The following is a 22,855-nucleotide window of genomic DNA, read 5'->3' on the forward strand; positions in this document are numbered from 1 at the left end:
GAGCCCAACCCTATCTGAAAATCATTATGCAAAGCACTCCCCATCCTAAAATCATCACTCAAGAGTACTCCCTGTTACAACATCTGCACTACCAGCACTCCCCAACATCTGCATTCAGAGCACTTGCCATCCCAAGATCTGCACTCAGACACTCCCCATCCCAACATCATCACTAAGAGCACTTTTCATTTGAAAATCATCATTCAGAGAACCCCCCATCACAAAATCACACAGAGAACTCCACATCCAAACATCTGCATTCAGACCATTGCCCATCCCAACATTATCACTCAGAGCATTCCACATCCCAACATCTTCACTCACAGGATTCCTCATCCCAAAATCATCACTCAAAGAACTCCCCATCCCAGCATCGTCACTCAGAGCATTCCCCATCCCAATATCTACACTCACAGCATTCCCACTCTGAGTACTCCCCTTCCAATGTTGGTACTCACAGCACTCTCCTTCCCAACATCAGCAATCAGAGCAGTTTTCATCCCAAGACTGACCCTTGGAGTACTTCCCACAGCAACATTGGCACTTTTACATCTCAGTCTTGATAGTCAGAGCACAGCCCACCCTGATTAGTAGCACTTAGAGCACTCTCCATCCCAACATCATCACTATGAGCACTACCCATACCAACATCATCACTCAGAGCACTCCCCATTCCATCTGCCCTCAGAGCACATCCCAACATCTACATTCAGAGTACTCCCCAGTTCAACATCTGTACTCAGAGCACATCCCAACATCTGCTCTCAGGGCACTCCCCATCCCAGCATCATAACTCAGAACACTCTCCATCCCATCATCACTCAGAGTGCTCCCTGTCACAAAATCATCACACAGAAAACTCTCCCTCCAAACATTTCCATTCAGAGCACTCCCCATCCCAACATCATCACTCAAAACATTCCTTATTCCAAAATCATCACTGAAAGAACTCCCCATCCCAACATCATGACTCAGAACACTCCCCATCTCAACATCATCACCATGAGCACCCCTCATTCCAAAATCATCACTCAAGGCATTTCCCATCCCAACATCTGCACTCAGAGTACTCTCTATCCCAACATCATCACCATGAGCACCCCTCATTCCAAAATCATCATTCAAGGCACTTTACATCCCAACATCATCACTCAGAGCACTCCCAGTCACAAAATCACACAGAGAACTCCCCACCCAAACATTTTCGCTCAGACCATTCCTCATCCCAAAACCATCACTCAGAGCATTCCCCATCCCAATATCATCAAAGAAGTCCCCATCCCAGCATCTGCACTCAGAGCACATCCCAACATCTGCATCCACAGCACTCCCCATCCCATCATCACTCAGAATACTCCCCATCCCGAATATCATTACGAGCATTCCTCATTCCAAAATCATCACTCAGAGCACCCCTCATCCCACCACTGTTACTCAGAGCATTCCCTATCCCAGAATCATCACTCAGAGCACTCCCCATCCCAAAACCATCACTCAGAGCAGAGCACTCCCCATCTTATTATTGGTCCCCAAAGTACAACCAGTCTGAAAATTGATCCTCAAAGTACTCCTGTCTTTAGCCCGAAGAACAGCTGTAAGCTTGGTCCATGGTAACAGTGCTGCTGGAATAAAGAGCCTGTTGGGGGTTAAGACTTTTTGGATAAGCACCAGAGAAAGATATGCATAGGAGTGCATGAAAGGCATTATTCTAATATAAGAGAGATGGTTAAGCACATACTCACTACCATATGGCACCCTCTCTTTCTCTCTCTCTATATTGGTTTAACACCTCTCCAAAGAAGAAGTGGAAGATAAAGACATAATTCCCATACCTTTCATGGTGTTCAGTCCACCCAGTTATAGAAAAATGTATCCCTCCTTCTGTTAGTGACAGTGCCTGCTGTTCTCTACCCCCTCCTTCACTGTTAAAAGCACAATTCTGTCACACAGTTGTGTGAATTATGATTTGAATCCTAACATGAGTACTGATACTTAAGCATAAGAAAGATGCCTGTAAAAACTCTGACCTCCACTTAAAAGGCAATCTACCACTAGCCAGCCTTCACCTTAGTCAACAAGTAAAGTAGTTGCACCTGGCATATCTGACACTCTCACTCACCAAAGTCTCTTGTAACCAAGATCTTATGATGAATCTCTGCCACCAATGGCACAGACAAGCAAGCCCAAAGAAACAATAAAGAAACAGGGTTATATCTCAAAAAAAGTTTCACATTGGATATTCAGCAGCAAACCCCACCAGAGCACTACCTATCTCACGCATAACTTCCCTAATTGACAACAGGGTGTGTCCATAGTCACAATAGTAATTCTCTGAGCATGGAATAACTAATAACTGAAATATAACAACATTACTGACAAATATTGGAAGACGTGCCTGGATACAAACAAAATGTCACTGATCACTTAGCATCATTAATCAACTGAGTGGTCTAACAAAGAAAGATACTACTAACATGGCAGCACAGTTACAGTTAGTAAATACAATCCCTCCGACAACTACACATGGACAGAGACCACCGATACAGTAATGGTAATAGTACTGCAGCAACAATCTGTCTTATTCTTGATAGCAAACCCCAGCATTTAAAAAAGTAATAACTGATCTGACCAAGTAAATACTCTACTAATGTTCTACCAATGTGCCTGAATGCTTAAAACTGTTAATAATCACACAACACTCAGGCCAATCAGGTAGTAACATTTAATCTTTAGAGATTTCTACATATATATATATATATATATATATATATATATATATATATATATATATATGTTTTGAGCAATGTGAGAGCCTATAAGGGGGCTACTGCATTCCTTAGCCCCCCCCAACTTTAATTAATTATTTTTCGGAGTCAGTATCATATTCCCTTAACCCACCACATTTACTATTTTATACAGAATGTTCATTAAATATATTTATTTTTATGACATGGCATTCAGTATCAGAATGTTAGGTATGTGCACAAAAGGTTAGGTAGGTCTTACTGATATCATTTTATTTCAGCTGTACTGATTTTACAGTAATGGCATGGTCATGCATCTTCCCATGGCTCGGGTCTTCAGTCATGACTGCCAATCATTGAAACATACTGCCTCTTGTGCAAACCTGTGGTGAGGTGTTTGATATATCACCAAACTCAGCTCTGTATTTAAATTCAGATTTATTAAGGGCTTTAAAAATAAGCAGTGTTGTAATATAAAGCAAATTAAAAACACCATAGATAACAAGGTATAGCAGACATAAAAGTCAGTAAATACAAGAAAAAGTCACAATTGAAATGCCTTGTCAAAAAATGGTGACCTCAAGACTTGGCCTTCATACTGCTCTGTCATCAATAAACCATTAAGTGGCATCAGTCATTTACCCATCAGTTTTTTCTGAAAGGAGTACAATTAAAGAGGTTGCTATTATGATAACCCAAATAGTAATACAACCTTCACTGCACTGATGTTTTCATCAAAGATGAATGTTTGGCAATTTTTTTGAGCATTGGGAGCCATGTTTCGAAGTTCTTGCTTGAACCAGATTTCACCTGGTTTTGCTGGGTCTGACTAATTTTTTCAGTCCCTTCATACACTAGGGAGTACGTTTTAAGTACTTAAATTATATTTAACACCTGAAATAACATTTTTCCTGATTTCAGTTTGTTTGCTTGTGTCATTTGGCTTTTCCCAGTTAGGGGTCGCCACAGCGGAACTCCGGTCCGCTAATGATTGGCAGTAGATTTTTACGTGCTGGCTTGCCAGGCCTAATGCACAACCATCAAAGAAGGAACGCCCATTCACGCATGTCACCACACAGAAGACGCTCTAACTGAGAATCGAACGGGCAACGTCTAACTGTGAGGCGACAACGCTACCGCAGCACCACCACCGCAGTACATATATTGCTAATTGTACACAACTTAGTTTTACAATGACTGGGGCCAATCTTGAAACACTCCTAATGACTGACTTGTGAGAGAAAGTAATTTGTTGTTATGGGAATTTAAATTCCTGCTGAGCCAGCAGCAAGTTGTATCCTGATTGGCTGAATTGATTTTCTTTTTTTTTTATTGCTCAGCTTGGAGCCCTAGTTCTCATCTTGTCTTGACAAAATTGCTAGTATAGGGCAGCTGTTAGCTGAACACTGCATCCCTTTGTGCTGCTGCATTACTGCAGGGAAACTATGCATCCATTAGCCTGCTTGTGTGACTTGCAAAGACATGAAATGCATTTCACCTAACTTCATAAACTATGATATCAGAAACCTCAATCAGGATAGACCCACATTAGTTTGGCCTGACTACTCAGTTCTGTTGACTTCAAGGACGATGCACAGGCTGCTCATACTGATCATTCTGTTTACACATATTACTTTGATCTGCCCAAAGCATTTGACACTAAACCCCATGCTGGCATTATAACCCAAGCTAACTTCCTTAAAAGTAGAGTCATGCCTAGTGTGGTGAATACCCAACTGGCCAAAAAATAGAACCCACATACTTAAGGTATCGGGTATCTCCTCAGAAATTATGAATGTAACTAGTGGTGTGCTCCAAGGCTCAGTACTGGAACTCCTCCTTTTCAGCATTTACTTCTCTAATCTGCACATCAGAAACCAGGACCTTTGCTTAACTAAATGTGTAGACAACTGCAAACTGGAATTTGTTGTCAAATCTTTTTATGATACACATTCACTGCAGCAGAAACTAACTCTCACAAACTAGAGGTGTGTGGAAAAAGGGCTAAAATTAAATTAGAAAACATATATGCAGTAATGTCACATTTGGTAAGCAGCTTTTTCCTTCACTGTATGTTATAGCCATTACCTCACTCCAAAATGATAACATAATTCATGATCTTGGAACTTGGATTGATAATTCCCTCTCGTTTGACCACCATTTAGCAGCATTAATCAAGAATATCCTGTTATATAGCACAACTAATATCTAAAGGTATTTCATCAAGGTCAAAAGATGTTATCTCTCTTTATGCAGCCCTAATTAGACCAATTAGTACTTTTCTAGATACAGTAAGCAATTGGAAAGGCCCCCAAGGTTCCTAACCAAGAAGATGGTTGGCCTACAGATCCTATTTTTTAGCTTAAGGCTTGAAATGCTATCCCTTTACTCGGTTTCTTTTAGAGTCCATCAAGGAGATGTATGACCTGCATTCTACTTCATTATGGATCCCAGCCTCTTTGATCTCCTGTATCAGGATGGCACAGTGGTGCAGCGGTAGCATTGTCGCCTCACAGCAAGAGGTTCTCCGGTTCGATTCTCGGCTGGAGTGCCTTCTGTGTGGAGTCTGCATATCCTCCCTGCGATCATGTGGGTTTTCTCTGGGTACTTCAGTTTCCTCCCATGTTATAAAGACATGCGTCTAGAGCATTTCTCTCCAGGCCTCCACTGAAAATTGTCTTTGTTCCATGTCTGACTTTCCTGGTAAACAAATGTTAAATAAAATAAATCTTTGCAAATCAAATTTCTCCACTAATATCAGAACTAGTGACTTAAATCTCCACCATCAGATAAATAAAACATGCTCGAGAAACAAATTTATAACCCAACACTAACCCCACTTCTGGAATAAACTTCCTCTGCAAGTTAAGCAGACTGGCATCTTTCAAATGAAACCTGGATGATTGGATGGGTACTAACAAATGTACTCCAATATTGACTCTTCTTGATAAAGGAGGTACAGCATGAGATGTGTATTGACAAGGTGGGGAGGTACAGCATGAGGTGGGGATTGTCAAGGTGGGGAGGTACAGCATGAGGTGGGGAACGGCAAGGTGGGAGGTACAGCATGAGGTGGGGAATGGCAGGGTGGGAGGTACAGCATGAGGTGGGGATTAGCAAGGTGGGGAGGTACAGCATGAGGTGGGGATTGGCAAGGTGGGGAGGTACAGCATGAGGTGGGGAACGGCAAGGTGGGAGGTACAGCATGAGGTGGGGAATGGCAAGGTGCAGAGGTACAGCATAAGGTGCGGATTGGCAAGGTGGGGAGGTACAGCATGAGGTGGGGAACGGCAAGGTGGGAGGTACAGCATGAGGTGGGGAATGGCAAGGTGCAGAGGTACAGCATAAGGTGCAGATTGGCAAGGTGGGGAGGTACAGCATGAGGTGGGGATTGGCAAGGTGGGGAGGTACAGCATGAGGTGGGGATTGGCAAGGTGGGAGGTACAGCATGAGGTGGGGAATGGCAGGGTGGGAGGTATAGCATGAGGTGGGGATTGTCAAGGTGCAGAGGTACAGCATGAGATGTGTATTGACAAGGTGGGGAGGTACAGCATGAGGTGGGGATTGGCAAGTTGGGAGGTACAGCATGAGGTGGGGAATGGCAAGGTGTGGAGGTACAGCATGAGGTGGGGATTGGCAAGGTGGGGAGGTACAACATGAGGTGAGGATTGGCAAGGTGGGAGGTACAGCATGAGGTGAGGATTGGCAAGTTGGGAGGTACAGCATGAGGTGGAGAATGGTAGGGTGGGGAGGGACAGCATGAGGTGGGGTCTGGCAAGGTGCGGAGGTGTAACATGAGGTGAGGATTGGCAAGGTGGGGATTTACAGCATGAGGTGGAGATTGGCAAGGTGGGGAGATACAGCATGAGGTGGGTATTGGCAAGGAGGGGAGGTACAGCATGAGGTGGGGATTAGCAAGATGTAAGTGGCCTTATGACTCACTTGCTTTCTATTTCTTAAGATTTTATCAATCTATACTTATATATCAAGCCACATTGTTTTATTTATTTAGTTTAATCTTTGTTGACTGGATTTATCCCACTAGGCCAGTGGCCTATTTTCAAACTGACTTGCAGAAATCTGGCCATTGCACTGGTGAACTTTTCCTCTTTTTTCGGTAAGGGAAATGGGATAATTTACATCTACTTAAGCTACCGCCAACTCAGGCATATGGTACCACAATTTTTTGTTAATTAAGTAAGTCACTACAAAATACTACTGAAATAAATACAGTTGAATGGAAATGTTACAAAATATTAATCTGTATATATTGTCTACACAGAGCTTGTTCTATCAGCGCTTTTTACACTAGTGTCATCATATGGACATTAAGTTGAAGTAACATAACAGCCACTGATGAAACAGTTCCCTAGTCAAACATATTGTAGATGTATGGAAGAAGAAGGGCATGAATCTCTAATTTGTCAAGGTTTGTGTAGACAAGTTAGACAGAAAAAAATCTAAACAGGCTAAATCTACTGTGCATTGCATAAGAATTATAAACATGCTTCAGAAATATAACATTAATACTGCAGTTTCCAATCAGTAGTGACAGCAAGAAAGCTGGAGTTTTCAAAAGCTGTTTGTACCAAAGATACACAGCAGCAGCCACAAAAGAAAGCCCCAGTAAACCCGCAAAATCCTAAAAGAAATAGTATACTGATACAATGAAAGAGAGATGTTATTCTGAGATAGTAGTGAGCAGTTTACAGCAAGCAAATTTGTTTTCAATAATCAGCAACATCATGTAATACCCAAAATGCTCATTGTAAGTTCTGTCATTTATAAAAGCATGTTTTTTTAAGAATATCATGCATAATATTGGTAATAATAATAATAATAATATGTATTATACAATCAGAGTCATTCTACATGGAAGCCACTATCAGGATTCAGTATTTTGCACCATACTAGCTAAATAGTAGGGGACAAAGTCGATAATAACGGGGTACAAAGATCCAAAATCAAGGACAGATTTTAAATATTGCTCTTATATACTTAGAAACATAGTATAACAGGTTTTGCATTAATTATCTCGCATTTTATAAAGGATGTGAAGTCTCTAACTCAAGTGTCTGTTATTATTTAATAACTGTAATCCTCAACAGTTTGCCAGAAAACCAGAAAACGTATGAAGAAGAGAGAGAAGTATGATACAAATTAAGGAGTGTTCTGCAAGATCAGGGACAGGGGAGAACTATCACTTGCACTGCACAGCTCTGTATATTTTCATTTGCTAGTATTTGCCTCAGCTGGAAATGAAAAGACCAATGTGTATAATATCCACAAGGTGATGCAAAAAAACATAATAATTTACCATTGCATTCTTACCTCAATGGTCATTGTAAACACAGCAGCTGTACTGATAGTAAGTGAAAAGCATTGATAGTCCAAGGCTGAAGCAGCATTAGACACGGATGTTTTGGCAAATGCTCCATATGGAATGAAAAACAACATCAAGGAAGTCAGTACAGAATGCAAAAAGATGAGAAAGAACATTTTGTTGTTGAACAGCTCTTCCCGTTGTCCCACCTTGTACTGTTCAGGAGACTGCAAGCATTTCTTGTCACTGACATCCTGCCAACAAACATAAAAAGTAAAAATAAAATGTTTAGCCCCTCAGCTGATTGTTAGTTTGTGAATAAAAGCTTAGATCTGGCACCATTTTAAATTCTAAGCAGTATGTATTCTTAGGGAGGGATCTCAGGATTGAATAAAATTGTTTTATTCTTCTCATGTAGTATATATCAAAGGTAAACCGTACACTATTGTCAGCCTATAAATGACTGAACATAGTTTGGGGGAATACACTTCACCAAAGCTATTTAATCAAATTATTTATTTATGTTTTCTAAGTGGTCCACCCCTAAACTAAATATAACCTACCTTACAGTTCTAACATATCAGAGTAGGTTATAGTTCCTAAGAGGGTCTTCTCATTATATACCTGATTATTCAAAACAGAAACAGTAAATCATGGCTCACCAAATCATACATTCCTCATTTGTCATGGTCCTGTCTAGAACTCTGTTATCTTCCCAGCAAGCTTATCACAGTGATGTACTATAGCAATAACCCACGCCTGGGTGTGGGTAATGCTAAATTTACCCACGGTTGGCGTTCGCCCTCGGGACCAAACAAAGCCAACTGTGGGTAAATTTAGCATTACCCACACCCAGGCGTGGGTTATTGCTATTATACCATGACATTATTTAAGAAAAGAAACTATTACTTTTCTTAAATAATGGCATAGTATAATGCCTGTTTACTGCCCTTCCGCAGATGTCCGGCATCCGCGGCAGTTCTGATGTACTGCACGCCTGCGCAGTACATCAGAGTTGAGCAAAAGCAACGGAGAAAGCAAGATCTCCGTTGCTTTTTTGTAGCTATGTTAAATGAGTTTAACATAGCGAGACAGTTTAAAATAAGCAACGGACATCTCCGTTGCTTATTTTAACTGTCTCGCTATGTTAAACTCATTTAACATAGCGAGACTAAAAAAGCAACAGAGATCTTGCTTTCTCCGTTGCTTTTAAACACTGTCTCGCTATTTTAAATGGGTTTAACATGGCGAGACAGCTTTAAAATAAGCAACGGAGATCTCCGTTGCTTATTTTAAAGCTGTCTCGCTATGTTAAACCCATTTAACATAGCGAGACAGTGTTTTAAAAAATCGAGTTATACTAACGGAAAAAAGTCCGGGCGACCGGACCTTTTTCCATTAGTATAACTCGATTTACAATGGGCACGCTGGCCAATCAGCGTGCACGTTTTGGGGGGATCATGGTATAATACACTGTAATCTGAAAGTGTTAAAATCTGGGCAGCATGAAGAATCAACATTGTATTGAATCCATTGTGCTATAAACAGTGACACCCAAAATCTAGTAAATCAGCTCTACCCTGTCATAATGGCAAAATTCTAATATGAATGAAATCTTTTCACATCAAGTGGCTTGTAGATATATAGTTGATATAAACATAAGAGTAGAATATTAGGTTACCACTTGTCCTCTTTTTGCAGAACAGTCCCTATTTGGGCAGTTATTTCCTGCAAAAACAACTAAAAAATGTCAAATGTCCTGACAATTTTAGGATAAAAATATTTGCTAAGTTCTCTTTAAAACAGTTATTTTGTATCTGAAACACCAAAACGTTATATGAAACAGCATAAGTGACTGAAATACTACAAGAATAAGCTTTTATTTTGGCAAAAAAGTGAAGTTGTTTCCTTTGTACTGGCAGCAGGTATGTTTTGTCCTGCAAAATCTAACATTTCTATAAATAAAATCCCACTTTGGGCATTTGAAAAGTTGGTAGCCCAAACTCGAATGACTTAGGAAATAAATTATTTTGAAGCCATTTTATTTTGAAAGTATAGTTATACAAGTTACACGCCATAAGATTCGCCATCAGAGTGGATCCATGAGATTTTATTTGTGCAGTATGTTCACTGCTGAGGGAAGAACCTTTTTTCAATAGATATCAGATCTATAATTTGTGTAAGACAGCTTTGCCAAAAGATGAGTGAGTACCCTAGGATAAGCATCCATTGTTTACTTAAGTTGTGAAATATGACCAAATTGCTGTTCCACAAATGTCAAGGGAAACATTATAGATAACTATAGAAGAAAGCCACTGAGGGCCGGATTGCCCTACTAAGTTATCTCACTGGCATGGAAACAATGATTTCCCATTACTACTGGAAAAAATGAACATGCAGTAAGCCTGCCATTAGACGTCACTGCTTGGCAAAATTTCTTCTTTACTTTTCTTTTGCAAATTACACCACAGCCTGACAATACTATGTGATGGACCAGCATCTTCCTGGATAGGACAACTTCCTGTGAACAGCAGCAGCATTTGGCAGCTTCTCAGACCTGTTAGATCATTCTGGATAGAATATCTGTCAGCTGACAACCTGATTTAAGTTCAGCTCAGAAACAACTTCAGGTATGAACATGCGGTTAATCCTGAAGGAAGCTGTGCCTCTGTGGAAAATTAAGTATGTACGGCTCAAAAGCAGCCAGTGCATATATGTCTAGTCCAGAAATGTGCCTGGCAGAAACTAGAACAACTAAAGAGTTCCATGAAATGATATTAGGTGCCAAGGCAGAACTGGATCCTTGACATGAGGACTCTTACTGGTACCCTCTCTGAATTTAAAATTGTAACTAGTGGGGTGCAGCAGGGATCAGTGCTGGGCCTGTTTGGCATTTATTTTGCAGAAGTTCAGTCCAATATCCAAGAAGTGTGGTTAACTTAGCTTGCCAATGACTGAAAGCTGGGCACATTTATCCATTCATGTACTGATACTAAACAGCTCCAGGAAGGACTTCAGTATTCATGTAGCTGGTAAATTGAAAATAGTCTCAAGGTAAATGTATAAAAAAATGCAGCATAGCAGCATTCATTAAAAAAGCTGTTCCCACCTCATATGTTTTAAAAGTTACTCTTCTTCAGATGGACACAGTCATAAGAGACTCGGATACTTATGTGGACAATCGTCTCTCATTTGATCATTATGTTTCCACCACATTTGGCTAAATACTTGAGCTTTGGCTGGCTAAGATCTGCCTGGAATCAACTGGACGTATAAGTGAATTTAAGTACACTTTTATCTGCACTTTTTTCATATAGTACTGCATTCTGTGTTTTTGTTTCTTACTGAATATTAATTGAACTGAAAAGTGTGGCTCTCTGTCTCTACAGTTAGTCCCCACCCCCTCTCCTGTTCTTGTTTTGGTGTTAATCTTGGTGGCTTTGAAATTGCATGCCCCTCTTGTAAATTTGTATTTGGATACTCCTTCTGGGCCCATCTCATTTGCTCAGTCAACTGAGTGCAGTGAGGTCATATTCTGATTTTAGGCATGCCTACTGTGTGCAAAGAGAGCATTTGGGGAAAAAAATGTCTAAGTTTGTTTCCTGCCTTTCCTGTAAGTACTCTAGTCCACATATATATTTGCTGTATCCAGGACTATTTGTAAGCTTCTGAGCCCCCAAATCTTTCTGTGTTGGAGAGAAGCCTTCTAGCTTAATTTTGTTTCTTAAACCTAGCCAATTTTTTAGTTTCAGCACTCAAATCTGTTTCTTTCAGCTCAGCACTTATTTAGAACTCGTTGTAAGCACTAAATAAGCTACAAATTACTACAGCACTAAACTTCCCTTACTTGTCTAGAGGAAAGCAGTTTTTAGTTGTTGTTGTCTTTCGGCTTTTCCCGGTTAGGGGTCACCACAGCGGAACTCCGGCCCGCTAATGATCGGCAGTAGATTTTCATGAACGCCGAGGTGCCAGTTCGACATTCAACCTTCAACAAAGGCACGCCCATTTACGCATGTCTTTCGAATGCCCACCCAACCATGGGGAGGACATGCAGACTCCACACAGAAGGCACTCCGCGCACTCAAGCCGAGAATTGAACCGGAGAACCTCTTGCTGTGAGGCAACAACACTACCACTGCACCACCGCAGAAGTCTAGGAAAGCAGTTTTTAGTACTTAATAAATAAGCACCTATCCAGGCATGTCTAAGGGTCAGCTCCCGGTGTTTTCTCCTGTCTACCTGATGAATCTGGGCATCTTGGGGCAATGCAGCAATTGCCTCATGTACACAGACAACCCTCTCCTCCTACCACCCAACACTACAACCTGTGAGAGATGCACTTATATAGCCAAACTGGAAGCAAAGCTCTCTAGACCCAAGACTGGAATAGACAGTCAAGAGGAGAAGGTAAACACTTGCATCACACCACACTCATCACATAGTTCCTCAAAATCTACACCACCAAAACACACACATAGAAATGCAAAACACACACCTACATTCGTGGAGGCTCTCAATAAAAACCTGCCCAAGCAACAGGGACTTCCAAAGCCGAAACACAAGCAAACTCCACCCCTCAACACAACCCAAATGGCACATAGCCCACAATCTCAGTGTGCCACTCAACCACAGCCCATAAGGCATAACAACGTACCCAACACTCTAGTCAAAGGTGACTCTATAGTCAGGCATACTGATGTTCCACTCACCAGGCTAAACAAGGAGAAAGTCACTGTCAGCTGTCTGTTGGGTGCCAGGATCCGCCACATAATGCACGCACTCAGGTCACTCCACAACAAGTACAAATATGACGCTGTCATTGTCCATGTTGGTGTGAATTACCTGAGACATACCTCCCTGGACTACATGAAAAGAGACATGGAGGAGCTCTCCGATCTTGTAGCCCAGGCAGGTATGACCCTAGCCCTCAGTAGCATCCTGCCATCACCCAGAAAGATACCACAGTACAAGGACAAAATGGTTGACTTCAACAATTGGCTAAGCTTCTGGTGTCATTCTAAGGGGATCCAGTATTTGTCTGCCTGGGATGACATAATCGACAGAGCACAATGCTTTGCCAGAGATGGCCTGCACCTGTCGCCCTTGGGATTCTGGATACTGGCTAAGGCTCTTGCCACCCATATAATGCCTTTTTTAGGCAAGGTTCAAATGACAAATTCACCACCGTAACAGGTACAAGCAAGCAAAATCTGAAGATAATGCTACTCAATGCTAGAAGTCTAAACCTCAAAATGCACTCATCCGAGGCACTCCTTAAAATGGAGAACATCGACATCTGTGCAGTGACAGAGACCGGGTTCAAAGCTCCAGAGAGCACCCTTGTATTATCAGGCAATAATTTATACCACACCTTTCGGCCACCTAACCCGGACCGAAGCACTAAAGGCAGAGGCGTGTCCATATTCATTAAGGATATCCACACCTCCAGGCTAGTTGCACAGGATAATGCATCCGAAATTACCCAAGTGCAACTAACTCTGGGCAAGACCGCAATCCAAACTGTAGCTTGCTACAGACCCCCCCCACCATGCCCTAGGATTCCCACTCCTCATTTCTTGATACACTGGAAAATATTAGGGTACAACCCAACACCCTATTAATGGGTGATTTCAACTACCCCACCATTAACTGGGAAAACTACTCATGTACCAAATCTTTTGCTCAACGTTTTCTGGAATTCATAAATTCCAGTGCCTTGGATCAACTTATTCACACCCCCACCAGGGGCAGCAATATCCTAGACTTGGTCATTACCAACATGGGCGACCAGTGTTCCACACCAGAGGTCACTTCCTCATTGGTCAGATCCGACCACAAGCTAATCACCCTAAACATCCACATCCTGTCCCACTCCCCATTAGGGAAACCACTGTAAATAACTTCTCCAAAGCCAACTTCACACTTCTTAAGACAGAAGTGGCAAACTTCATGACACCTATGCAGACAGACAATAGAGGTACGACTGCTGAATCCTACACAAATGCACTTTATAAGCACTTACGCGAGTGCATGGATCGTGCTATCTCTAACAGAACCAAGATGCTATACTCCAAAAAAAGGAAGCCAATCAGGTGGTCCTCTACAATAAACAAACTCTACAACAGAAGAAAGAAACTGTTGCAAAAAAAACGTAAAATCCCATGACTGGAGAAGCACCCTGGTCAGCCTCAGTAAGAAGCTAAGATTCCTCATAAAATCCTCCAAAGCTAATTACGAAAACAAAATTGCCACTGAAAGAAAACCACAAAGCATTCTATAGTTATGTCAAAAATCTCAATGGCAAAACTCAGATCTGCTCTGAGTTACAGCACAATGGCACTAAATATACAGAACCAACTGATATTGCCAACATCCTGGCAGATAGGTTCAGTGCTAACTTAACCCCCTCTCACCCCCTAGAGGGCCCATCTCTATACTGGAAGAATACAAAGTTCTTGTAATCACGGCTGCACAGGTAAAAAACTCATTCTCCAAAGCCAAGAACACAGCATCCATGGGACCTGACAATATCCCAGGCTGAATTCTACATGAACTACAGAACAAACTAGCACCCCACCTAAGTACCATATTCAGTCATAGCCTCACCTCAGGCTTTGTGCCCACTGAATGGCACACCACAACGGTTATCCCACTCCACAAAGGGGGAGCCATGATGGACCCCGGGAATTACCACCCCATTAGCCTGACGAGCCTGGTCTGCAAGGCCATGGAACGTATCATCATGGAACTCATAAACAAAGACGTTGGTAATCTCCAAACTCTGGACCCCACTCAGTTTGGGTTTGTAAAAGGCAGATAATTTCTCTTAAACCTGATAGATTTCTTTGAAGCAGTCAACAAAGCCATAGATGAGGGTAAGGTGGTTCACACAGCCTATCTAGATCTCGCCAAGGCTTTTGATACCATCCCCCACTCTGGAATTATAGATAAACTCACTTAAACTAGGTATAAATCCGTATGTCACAAGATGGGTTGCCAACTGGCTCACAGACAGAACCCATACCGTGAAAGTAACAGACTCCAAATCCGACTTCAGACCAGTGACAAGTGGAGTACCACAGGGTTCAGTCCTGGGTCCTCTCCTGTTTGGTATATACTTCTCTGAAGTACAGGCTAACACAGAAGGTCTTTGGCTAATGAAGTTTGCAGGTGGCTGCAAACTGGGAGCCATAATCAAAACTCCCAACGATGTGGACATCCTACAAAAGGGCCTCACTGAGACAGATGCCTGGTGTCAAAGCCTGAAGCTCAATGCCAAAAAGTGCACTGTCATCCCCTTTTGTAAAAACTCTGTACCCATGAACTACCACATAGGTGGTAGTCTACCTAACACTGAAAGTGTGATAAGAGACCTTGGGACACAGGTGGACAGTAGTCTCTCCTTTGATAATCACATTGCCACAGTGGTCAGAAAATCCTTCTACGTGGCACACCTCATCACAAAAGGTTTCTCATCCAGAAAAAAAGAGGTCATTGTTCCCGTCTACTCATCACTCATTAGACCCATTATAGAGTACAGCGCCCCTTTTGGTATGTACCTCTCAAGACATCTACAACAACTGGAGAGGCCACAGAAATACCTCACAAAGAGGATTACTGGCCCTCAAACAGATACCCTACGCAGACCGTCTCAAAAAACTCCAACTTTACTTTGTCGCATATCATCTACTCAGAGACAATCTCTGCCTAACATACAAAGCTATGTCAAACCCAGAGCTGTTCGACATGCTCCACTTAAAGAAATCCCAATCCCTCCAAGCTACATGCTCTGGGGACCTTAACCTTGTCACCACAATAAACAGAACATGCCGGAGGGATAGATTCCTGTCCCAGAGACTTCCCATACTCTGGAACAGACTCCTATCTATGTCAAACAGAGTTCCTCATTAGCACTCTTCAAGAAAAATCTTGATGATTGGATGGGAAATAGGAAATTCACCCCAGGGATCACTTCTGTGGCTCTGCTCAACAGGGGCTCAGGAAAATAATTTTCTTGGGTGGCAAAAGCCAGGGTACCTTTTTGGCTAGGCTTATATAGGGCCTAGGGCCAATAGCCTAGTATCTACCTATGAATGAACCTGTCTTCACTCATAGGACAGGGAGAAATTTTAAGCAGCTCTTAGAGAATGAATGAGACCAGCAAGGTGCCACTACAAAGGGGACAGTACCTTGTGGATGTTGCATATTTATTAAGGAAATACTTCTACATGGCCCAGGTAAATTTCATGGGAATATCTTTTGCAGAGTCATCATTCTATGACTGTAGTCTTCCCTCATCAGATCCATCACTGAATACAATAACCCCTTTGGTATGTATAAATCAAAGCTTATTGCTCAATTAGAAAGACCCCATAGACATCTTACCAAGAAAATCAAAGTCCTTCAATCACTGAACTATCCCAATAAATTAACAGAAATCTCATTATACTTGGTAGCTAATGGGCTCTTAGGTGACCTCTGTCTTGCTGCTTGAGCCATGAAAGACTCGGTTCTATTTTCACTTTTTCTTTCTTTGCAATGTCAGTGTCCACAAATATCCGCACAAGGGCCCTAAATACACCAATGAACATCAGCACTGTCATGTGCAGCCTGCTCAGTTTGGGAGGCACTAGTAAGTTCTTGGAAAGGGAGATACAAACTTTTAAGTGTATCATCTTAAAGGTGTATATGGTTAGGCACTGTGTGATCTTTGTGACTGCTTGCCTAGTACTTTTCCTGTGCTCCTGTCTTCCTAAACCCCTCCCTGCTCTGCTTACCCTAAATAAGAATGTCTGCTTTTTAGTTCCTCTCTCATATTAACTAAATAAATTCCTTTGTAATCAGCAAATGGAAAAACAGTCTTTTTGATCTGGTCCTAGGCAAGAACTTTTAAAACCCTAAGACAAAATAAAACAAAAATTTAAAATAAGACAAACTGTAATATAATAGGAGAGGAATTCAATAAACAATGGAAATATGTAAACCATAAATGAACAAATCCAATGCAGTCACAAGCAGCAGCGGTTTGACAGCACGTGTAGCTCCCAATGAACACTGACAGTGGCGAAAAATAGACTGCTTGACTTATTTATTTATTCTCTATGTATCCATTTACTCCAATTCAGGGTCACAGGGGAAATAGAGCCTATCACAAAATGAACTTCTCTCAAACGAATGGCTTCCTATTGAAATGTTGGAACTCACAATGCCAGGTCCCAAAACACCAAAAGAAGACCAAAAAATGTAGGAGAAGAGTGACTATTGAACTTCTCGCTTCTCCTTTAAGCTTGTTTTTTTGCTGGGAGTTAGCATCCCTGCACACCCCGATGTGGAGGCAAGCCCTTCACACCTACCAAACTTAAATATTCCAACTCCAAGAAATTCCAAGAAATGGCAATCTCAGACTTAATAAACATAAATCCAGATTTTCAGTCATCAGTGTCCTCATTTCATGAAGTGACTTTGCAAGTCCTGACATTTTAAATGAGTATCCATAGCAACAATAGCTAAGGACTTTAAAGGTATGTCATTTAGTGGTAACGTTGATTGTGCTTAACACTGCATTCAGATGGCACCATATTCTCCATTTACTCAAAGCCTAGTAGGACAGAATTACTTCAACACCTAGCAGGGATGTAGGAAGTTGATGAGTTGTTTTATTCTACAGTTCTGGAACCATCTCTGTTCTTGGGCTTTGAGAATCTATCTGAACTTAACATATCTGAATGACCCTATTTTGTTAATCATTCTAGAAATTAGGTAGACAATTGTTGTTTGGCTCCCTTTGTGTGCCCTCCAGCTGACCTGCAGGTGGTCTCTAGGCCTGCTGCTATAGCTCCATATCTCCCTTTGTGTCTCCAAAGAATCACAGGCCTAAAGCAGATGCCCTACGCTGACCGCCTTAAAAACACCAGCTACACATATCATCTACTCAGAGGCGATCTCTGCTTAACATACAAGGCCATGTCAAACCCAGAGCTGTTGGACATGCTAAGAAATCCCAATCCCTCAGAGCCACATGCTCCAGGGATCTAAACCTTGTCATCACAATAAACAAAACATGCTGGAGGGAACTTTGGAGGCCTAGCTGCAAAGAATCTTGTACTCCCTTCTATGGCATTCATTTTGTATTCATTCTTGATTTATCATACTAGCAACATTGACTGCAATGCTTGAACTGTATGAGTCTAGATACAAAAGACTTCCTGCATACAGACCTGGTGAAATGTATTTGCACTAGGAGATGATATTATGTAAACATGTAATACTCAGGAATGCATAACAAATTTAATTTTTTAGCCTTCTGTGGTAATCTTGTTGTCTGTGTACATTTTTATACAATCCCTGGGGGTCATTAATGCATACCCTAAGTCCACACCTTTTTGAGTGAACAGACAACACAAGCATAACTGACACCTTCTTCCTCCTAATTTTAGTTTTTCTACTTATTTTCTTGCAGCCTTAAATATCAAGACGGATTCATAAAGGTTACTAGAAAATGAAGACTACATGTACACTTAGTGGAATCTTTCTGAGTGACTAGAATGCACAAAAAATGTGGTAGGGATGTTCTTGAATACAGATCGTCTACACTTAGTGTAGCTGTTAATAAATCTGGCCAAATGTTTGTATTATTATGTTAGTTGATCTGTGTTCTCTTAAATCAATGCAGTTTCTGATTATGGAAAAGAAAAATTTGGATACAAATTTAAATTAGTGTACGCTGCAGTATTCAGAGTGTTATTCAGAACTGTGAATTGTTCTTTTTGTATTTTTCATTGTTTAAACCAAAAGTCAGCTGTTTGCATTTTAATTTGGCCTAGGACCTTAGTCTTGTAGCATCCCTCACAGCAATGGTAAAATTGTGAGTTGATGCAGGATCTGAGCCTTATTTGTTTAATTTCTACTGTATTTGAACTGTTTTTACTTGGTCTGGGGGGTCTTAGTCTTGTAAGCATTAATCACAATAGTGAGAGAGAACTGTGAATTGCTGCAGGATCTGAGCCTTATAGGAAGGACTATGCCCAACAGAGAAAAAAAAAATCCCTCCTCAATCTCAACAAGCAATAAGCAATTCAGGGGACTAATTAAGTCCTTCAAAGCCAACTTCAAGGCACAAATAGCCTCCCAGGCTAAGGATGACCATATGGCATTTTCAGTTACGTATGCAACCTGAAGGGGAGCACCCAATAGTGTGCTGAACAAATAGTAAATGGAACTTCATATACCAAACTGGAGAATATACAAAATTTGTTGGCTGATAAATTTAGCTCCAATTTCATCCCATTATAACCCCCAGGTAGTCCCCAGGAAATGCTCTCTACCATTTCTCCCCAGTTATCACTAAAGGACAAGTCTTCACTGCACTCTTGAAAGCTCAAACTGCTGCATCATTGGGTCCTGATAATATCCCAGAATACCTCCTAAATAGCTTGAAACATGACTTGTCAGGCCTACCAGAATCTTTATTCAGCCACAGCCCACAGACAGGCTTCTTCCCAAAGGAATGGAGGACTGCAACAGTCATTCCTGTACACAAAGGGCGAACGTCAACAGACCCAGGGAACTACAGACCCATAAGTTTGACGAGTTATATATGAGAGGCCATGGAATGCATTATCATGGACCTGATAAACAAAGACATAGGAAATCTTCAAACACTGGACCTTCCAGTTCAGTTTTGTCAAGAGCAGGTCATGCTACTAAACTTGGTGGACTTCTTTGAGAAGGTCACTAGAGTCATGGATGAAGGCAAAATGGTGAATACTGCCAACCTCAACCTGGCAAAGCCATGTGACATAATAACTCACTCAGGTATTATAGACAAACTCAGAATTTAAGCATAAATCCCTATGTGGCCCATTGGATAACAAAATGGCTTATGGATAGGACACAAAGTTAAGGTGGGGGAATCCACTTCCACCAAGAGACCTGTTACTAGTGCTGTCCAACAGGGCTTGGTACTGCAACCTCTTCTGTCTGGAATATACTTCTCTTTGGCTAACCAGATTTGTTGATGACTGCAAGCTGGGTGCACTCATTGAATCCTTGAAAGATGTAGATATCCTCCGGGAGGGTCTGACACAGAGAAATAACTGGTGCCAGTGCCATGGCCTAAAACTCAATGCAAAAAAAAAATGTATAATTGTTCCCTTCGAGAACATTGATAACACTTCCCTAAGAGTAGATCCAGTGGTACGGGACTTGGGAACTCAGGCTGACAGTAACCTGAACTTTGATCACCATGTGTCCATGGTGGTGAGAAAAATCTTTCTACATAGCTCATAGTAATAGCATGGCATCCAGATCTTGGGAGATCATAGTCCCACTATACTCAGCCCTCATTAGACCAATAATCATGTGCAATGTACCCTTCGGCATATAACTGACCAGGCATCTGCAACAGCTGGAGCAGCCACAGAAGTTCTTCACTGAGAGAATTCAGGGTATAAATAACATGTCCTCTGCAGACTGCCTCAATACTCTATCCCTGTACCCAGCCTCATACAAACTACTGAGAGATGACCTATGCATAACTTACCCTTTAGAGTCCACATTCATGTGAAGCAGAGCTCTTCCCTAAGCCCATTCAAATGCTATTTGGACCAATGGATGAGAAATCACAAATTCATCACTGGCTTGTTGTCTGTGCCCCTTATGGACAGGGGCAGCTTGTAGATGCCCTAAGGTACAGCTATATACCAAAGCCAATGTAGTCCATGGGCACTGATAAATGGGAAAATCGTGTTATGAATGGCTAAATGACAAGGCTTAAAAAGACTCTAGGGCAAATGCCTATGATCATATGATGCTGAAAGTTATCACTAAAGCAATGTCAAGATTATACTTTTTAGTAGAATAATAATGCAGGGACACAATTAACAAAAAAGGAAATACCACAACAGGACATCTGCATCATCAAAACCTAGAGCAGTTGCAGACAGTTTCTTGGGCTATGTAAAAACCACAAAGATATCCTTTGTCTCATAGAGCTGACATCATCCATGTACCTATGTCAATAATGTAGCCAGCTATAAGATCACTGCATGAGAGGGCATGCTAATTCCCCAGTCCCACTAACTTTTGAAGAAAACATTTTTTAGCATGGTAGACAGAATTTCACTTTTTGATGTCGTTACCATTAGAAGACCGAGTGTGTTCACCAAATCAAAACTCTACATTACAAAAATTGACCAAGCTGGACTGAAGAGCTAGACAGCTCCATGAGAGCTTTACTGCATAAATAAAATTACATATATAACAGCCAGCAACCACTCTTTGAGCCAAAACACACGACCAGTAATAGAAACACTTTTATTCAATCCGCATATGGTCCTTCACCATACAAAAGTAAATCCACAGGAATAAAACAGATCTTCACCATACAAAAGTAAATCCACAAGAATAAAACAGGTCAAGCGCTTTCGTCGATAGACTTCATCAGAACAATTAAAAGTGGTTAATGACATCATTTTTATATATATCCCTAGTACCTTCAATTAAATAAAACCTTCAGAATTAAAGTGACAGTGCAATTCTAATCTTAAAACTTAAACTTCACATAAAAACTATGATTCTTTAAAAGCTCTTTAAACTCCATAAAAACTATTTGAAATAAGTAGAAGTTGTCAAGGTGATAGAAATGTTAGTACATTAAAAACAAAATCAAAAATGGGTTGCCCGATGTTTCAATTCAGGTTTCAAACTAATATGTTCACTTAAACCTGGAGCAACCGTAGCGTTTAGTTTCAATTGCCATCTAACTTCAGCCCGAAGCAATTGGTTCCCCCAATCACCTCCCCTAAAGTTCTTACCTACAATTTCCAAAATTCTAGACCTAAAATAGTGGTCAGGTTGATTAGTTTTAATATGTTTGTACAAAACATTGTTTTCGTCCTTTTTTAAAATACTGTACATATGCTCGTAGATTCTCCTACTCGAACGCCTTTCAGTTTTTCCAACATAAAAATTACCACAAACCTGGCAAACAGCTAAATAAACTAATCCCTGAGAAGTACATGTACCTGCAAAAAAATCCACAGCTGTTTTATTAGGTCCAAGAAAGACAGTTGAAGTATCGGTGATGTACCTACAATAATCACAGGCCCCACATTTATAAGTACCTTTTCTAAAACATTTCTTGTCTACAATTGGATTTTCCAATAAATTCTTTAAATTTCGGTTGACCTGATATGTAAAACGAGGGCCATCACCAAGAGTTTTCAATAAATCCGTGTTCCCTTTAAACATCACCCAGTTGTTTTTGATGATATCTTTAACTCCCTGTGATGTTTCTCCATAAGTTAAAACCATAGTTTGTGTGAAATCCCTATCAACACCTATATTGTAATTTTTCATATCTTCCTCTTCACCTAATAATAATAACAACATATCTGGTCCTTAATAGTGTTAATAAAAGTTAGTGGGTAGCCCCGAGCCTGAAACATATTCACCAGTTTATCCAACTCTGTTTTAAACAAATAAAAATTTGAACACATGCGGGCAGCCCGTACCATTTGCCCCTCCACAATGTTCCTCTTAACAAAAGTTGGATGACTACTTGAAAATTCGAGATAGTAGTTAGAAAATGTTGGTTTTCTATATACACTTGAAACAAAATAGTTGGACCTCTCTTTCTTCATTAACTTAACATCTGAATAGTTAATCTCTGATTTCCCACTGTCCCCAGTGAATTTGAAATAATCACATACTCCATTCAAGTAGTTCAAAAACCTTTCATGAACTCCACCCCCTTTCCACAAAATAAAAAGGTCATCCAAAAATCTAA

At 40.9% G+C, this 22,855-nt stretch overlaps 1 protein-coding gene across 1 annotated transcript in view; it reads right to left on the bottom strand.

The window, feature by feature from the left end:
- LOC122787323 (phospholipid-transporting ATPase IC-like) overlaps positions 1 to 22,855 on the bottom strand; it is a 446,410-nt gene that overhangs the window by 38,330 nt on the left and 385,225 nt on the right. Inside the window, exon 24 of the mRNA XM_044053968.1 lies at positions 8,076 to 8,321. Coding sequence (XP_043909903.1) covers positions 8,076 to 8,321 — 246 coding nt within the window. The remainder of the gene's footprint in view (positions 1 to 8,075; positions 8,322 to 22,855) is intronic.

The sequence above is a fragment of the Protopterus annectens genome, chromosome 13.part0 (assembly GCF_019279795.1).
Source record: "Protopterus annectens isolate FY-2018-M chromosome 13.part0, PAN1.0, whole genome shotgun sequence".
NCBI classification, from domain to species: domain Eukaryota; kingdom Metazoa; phylum Chordata; order Ceratodontiformes; family Protopteridae; genus Protopterus; species Protopterus annectens.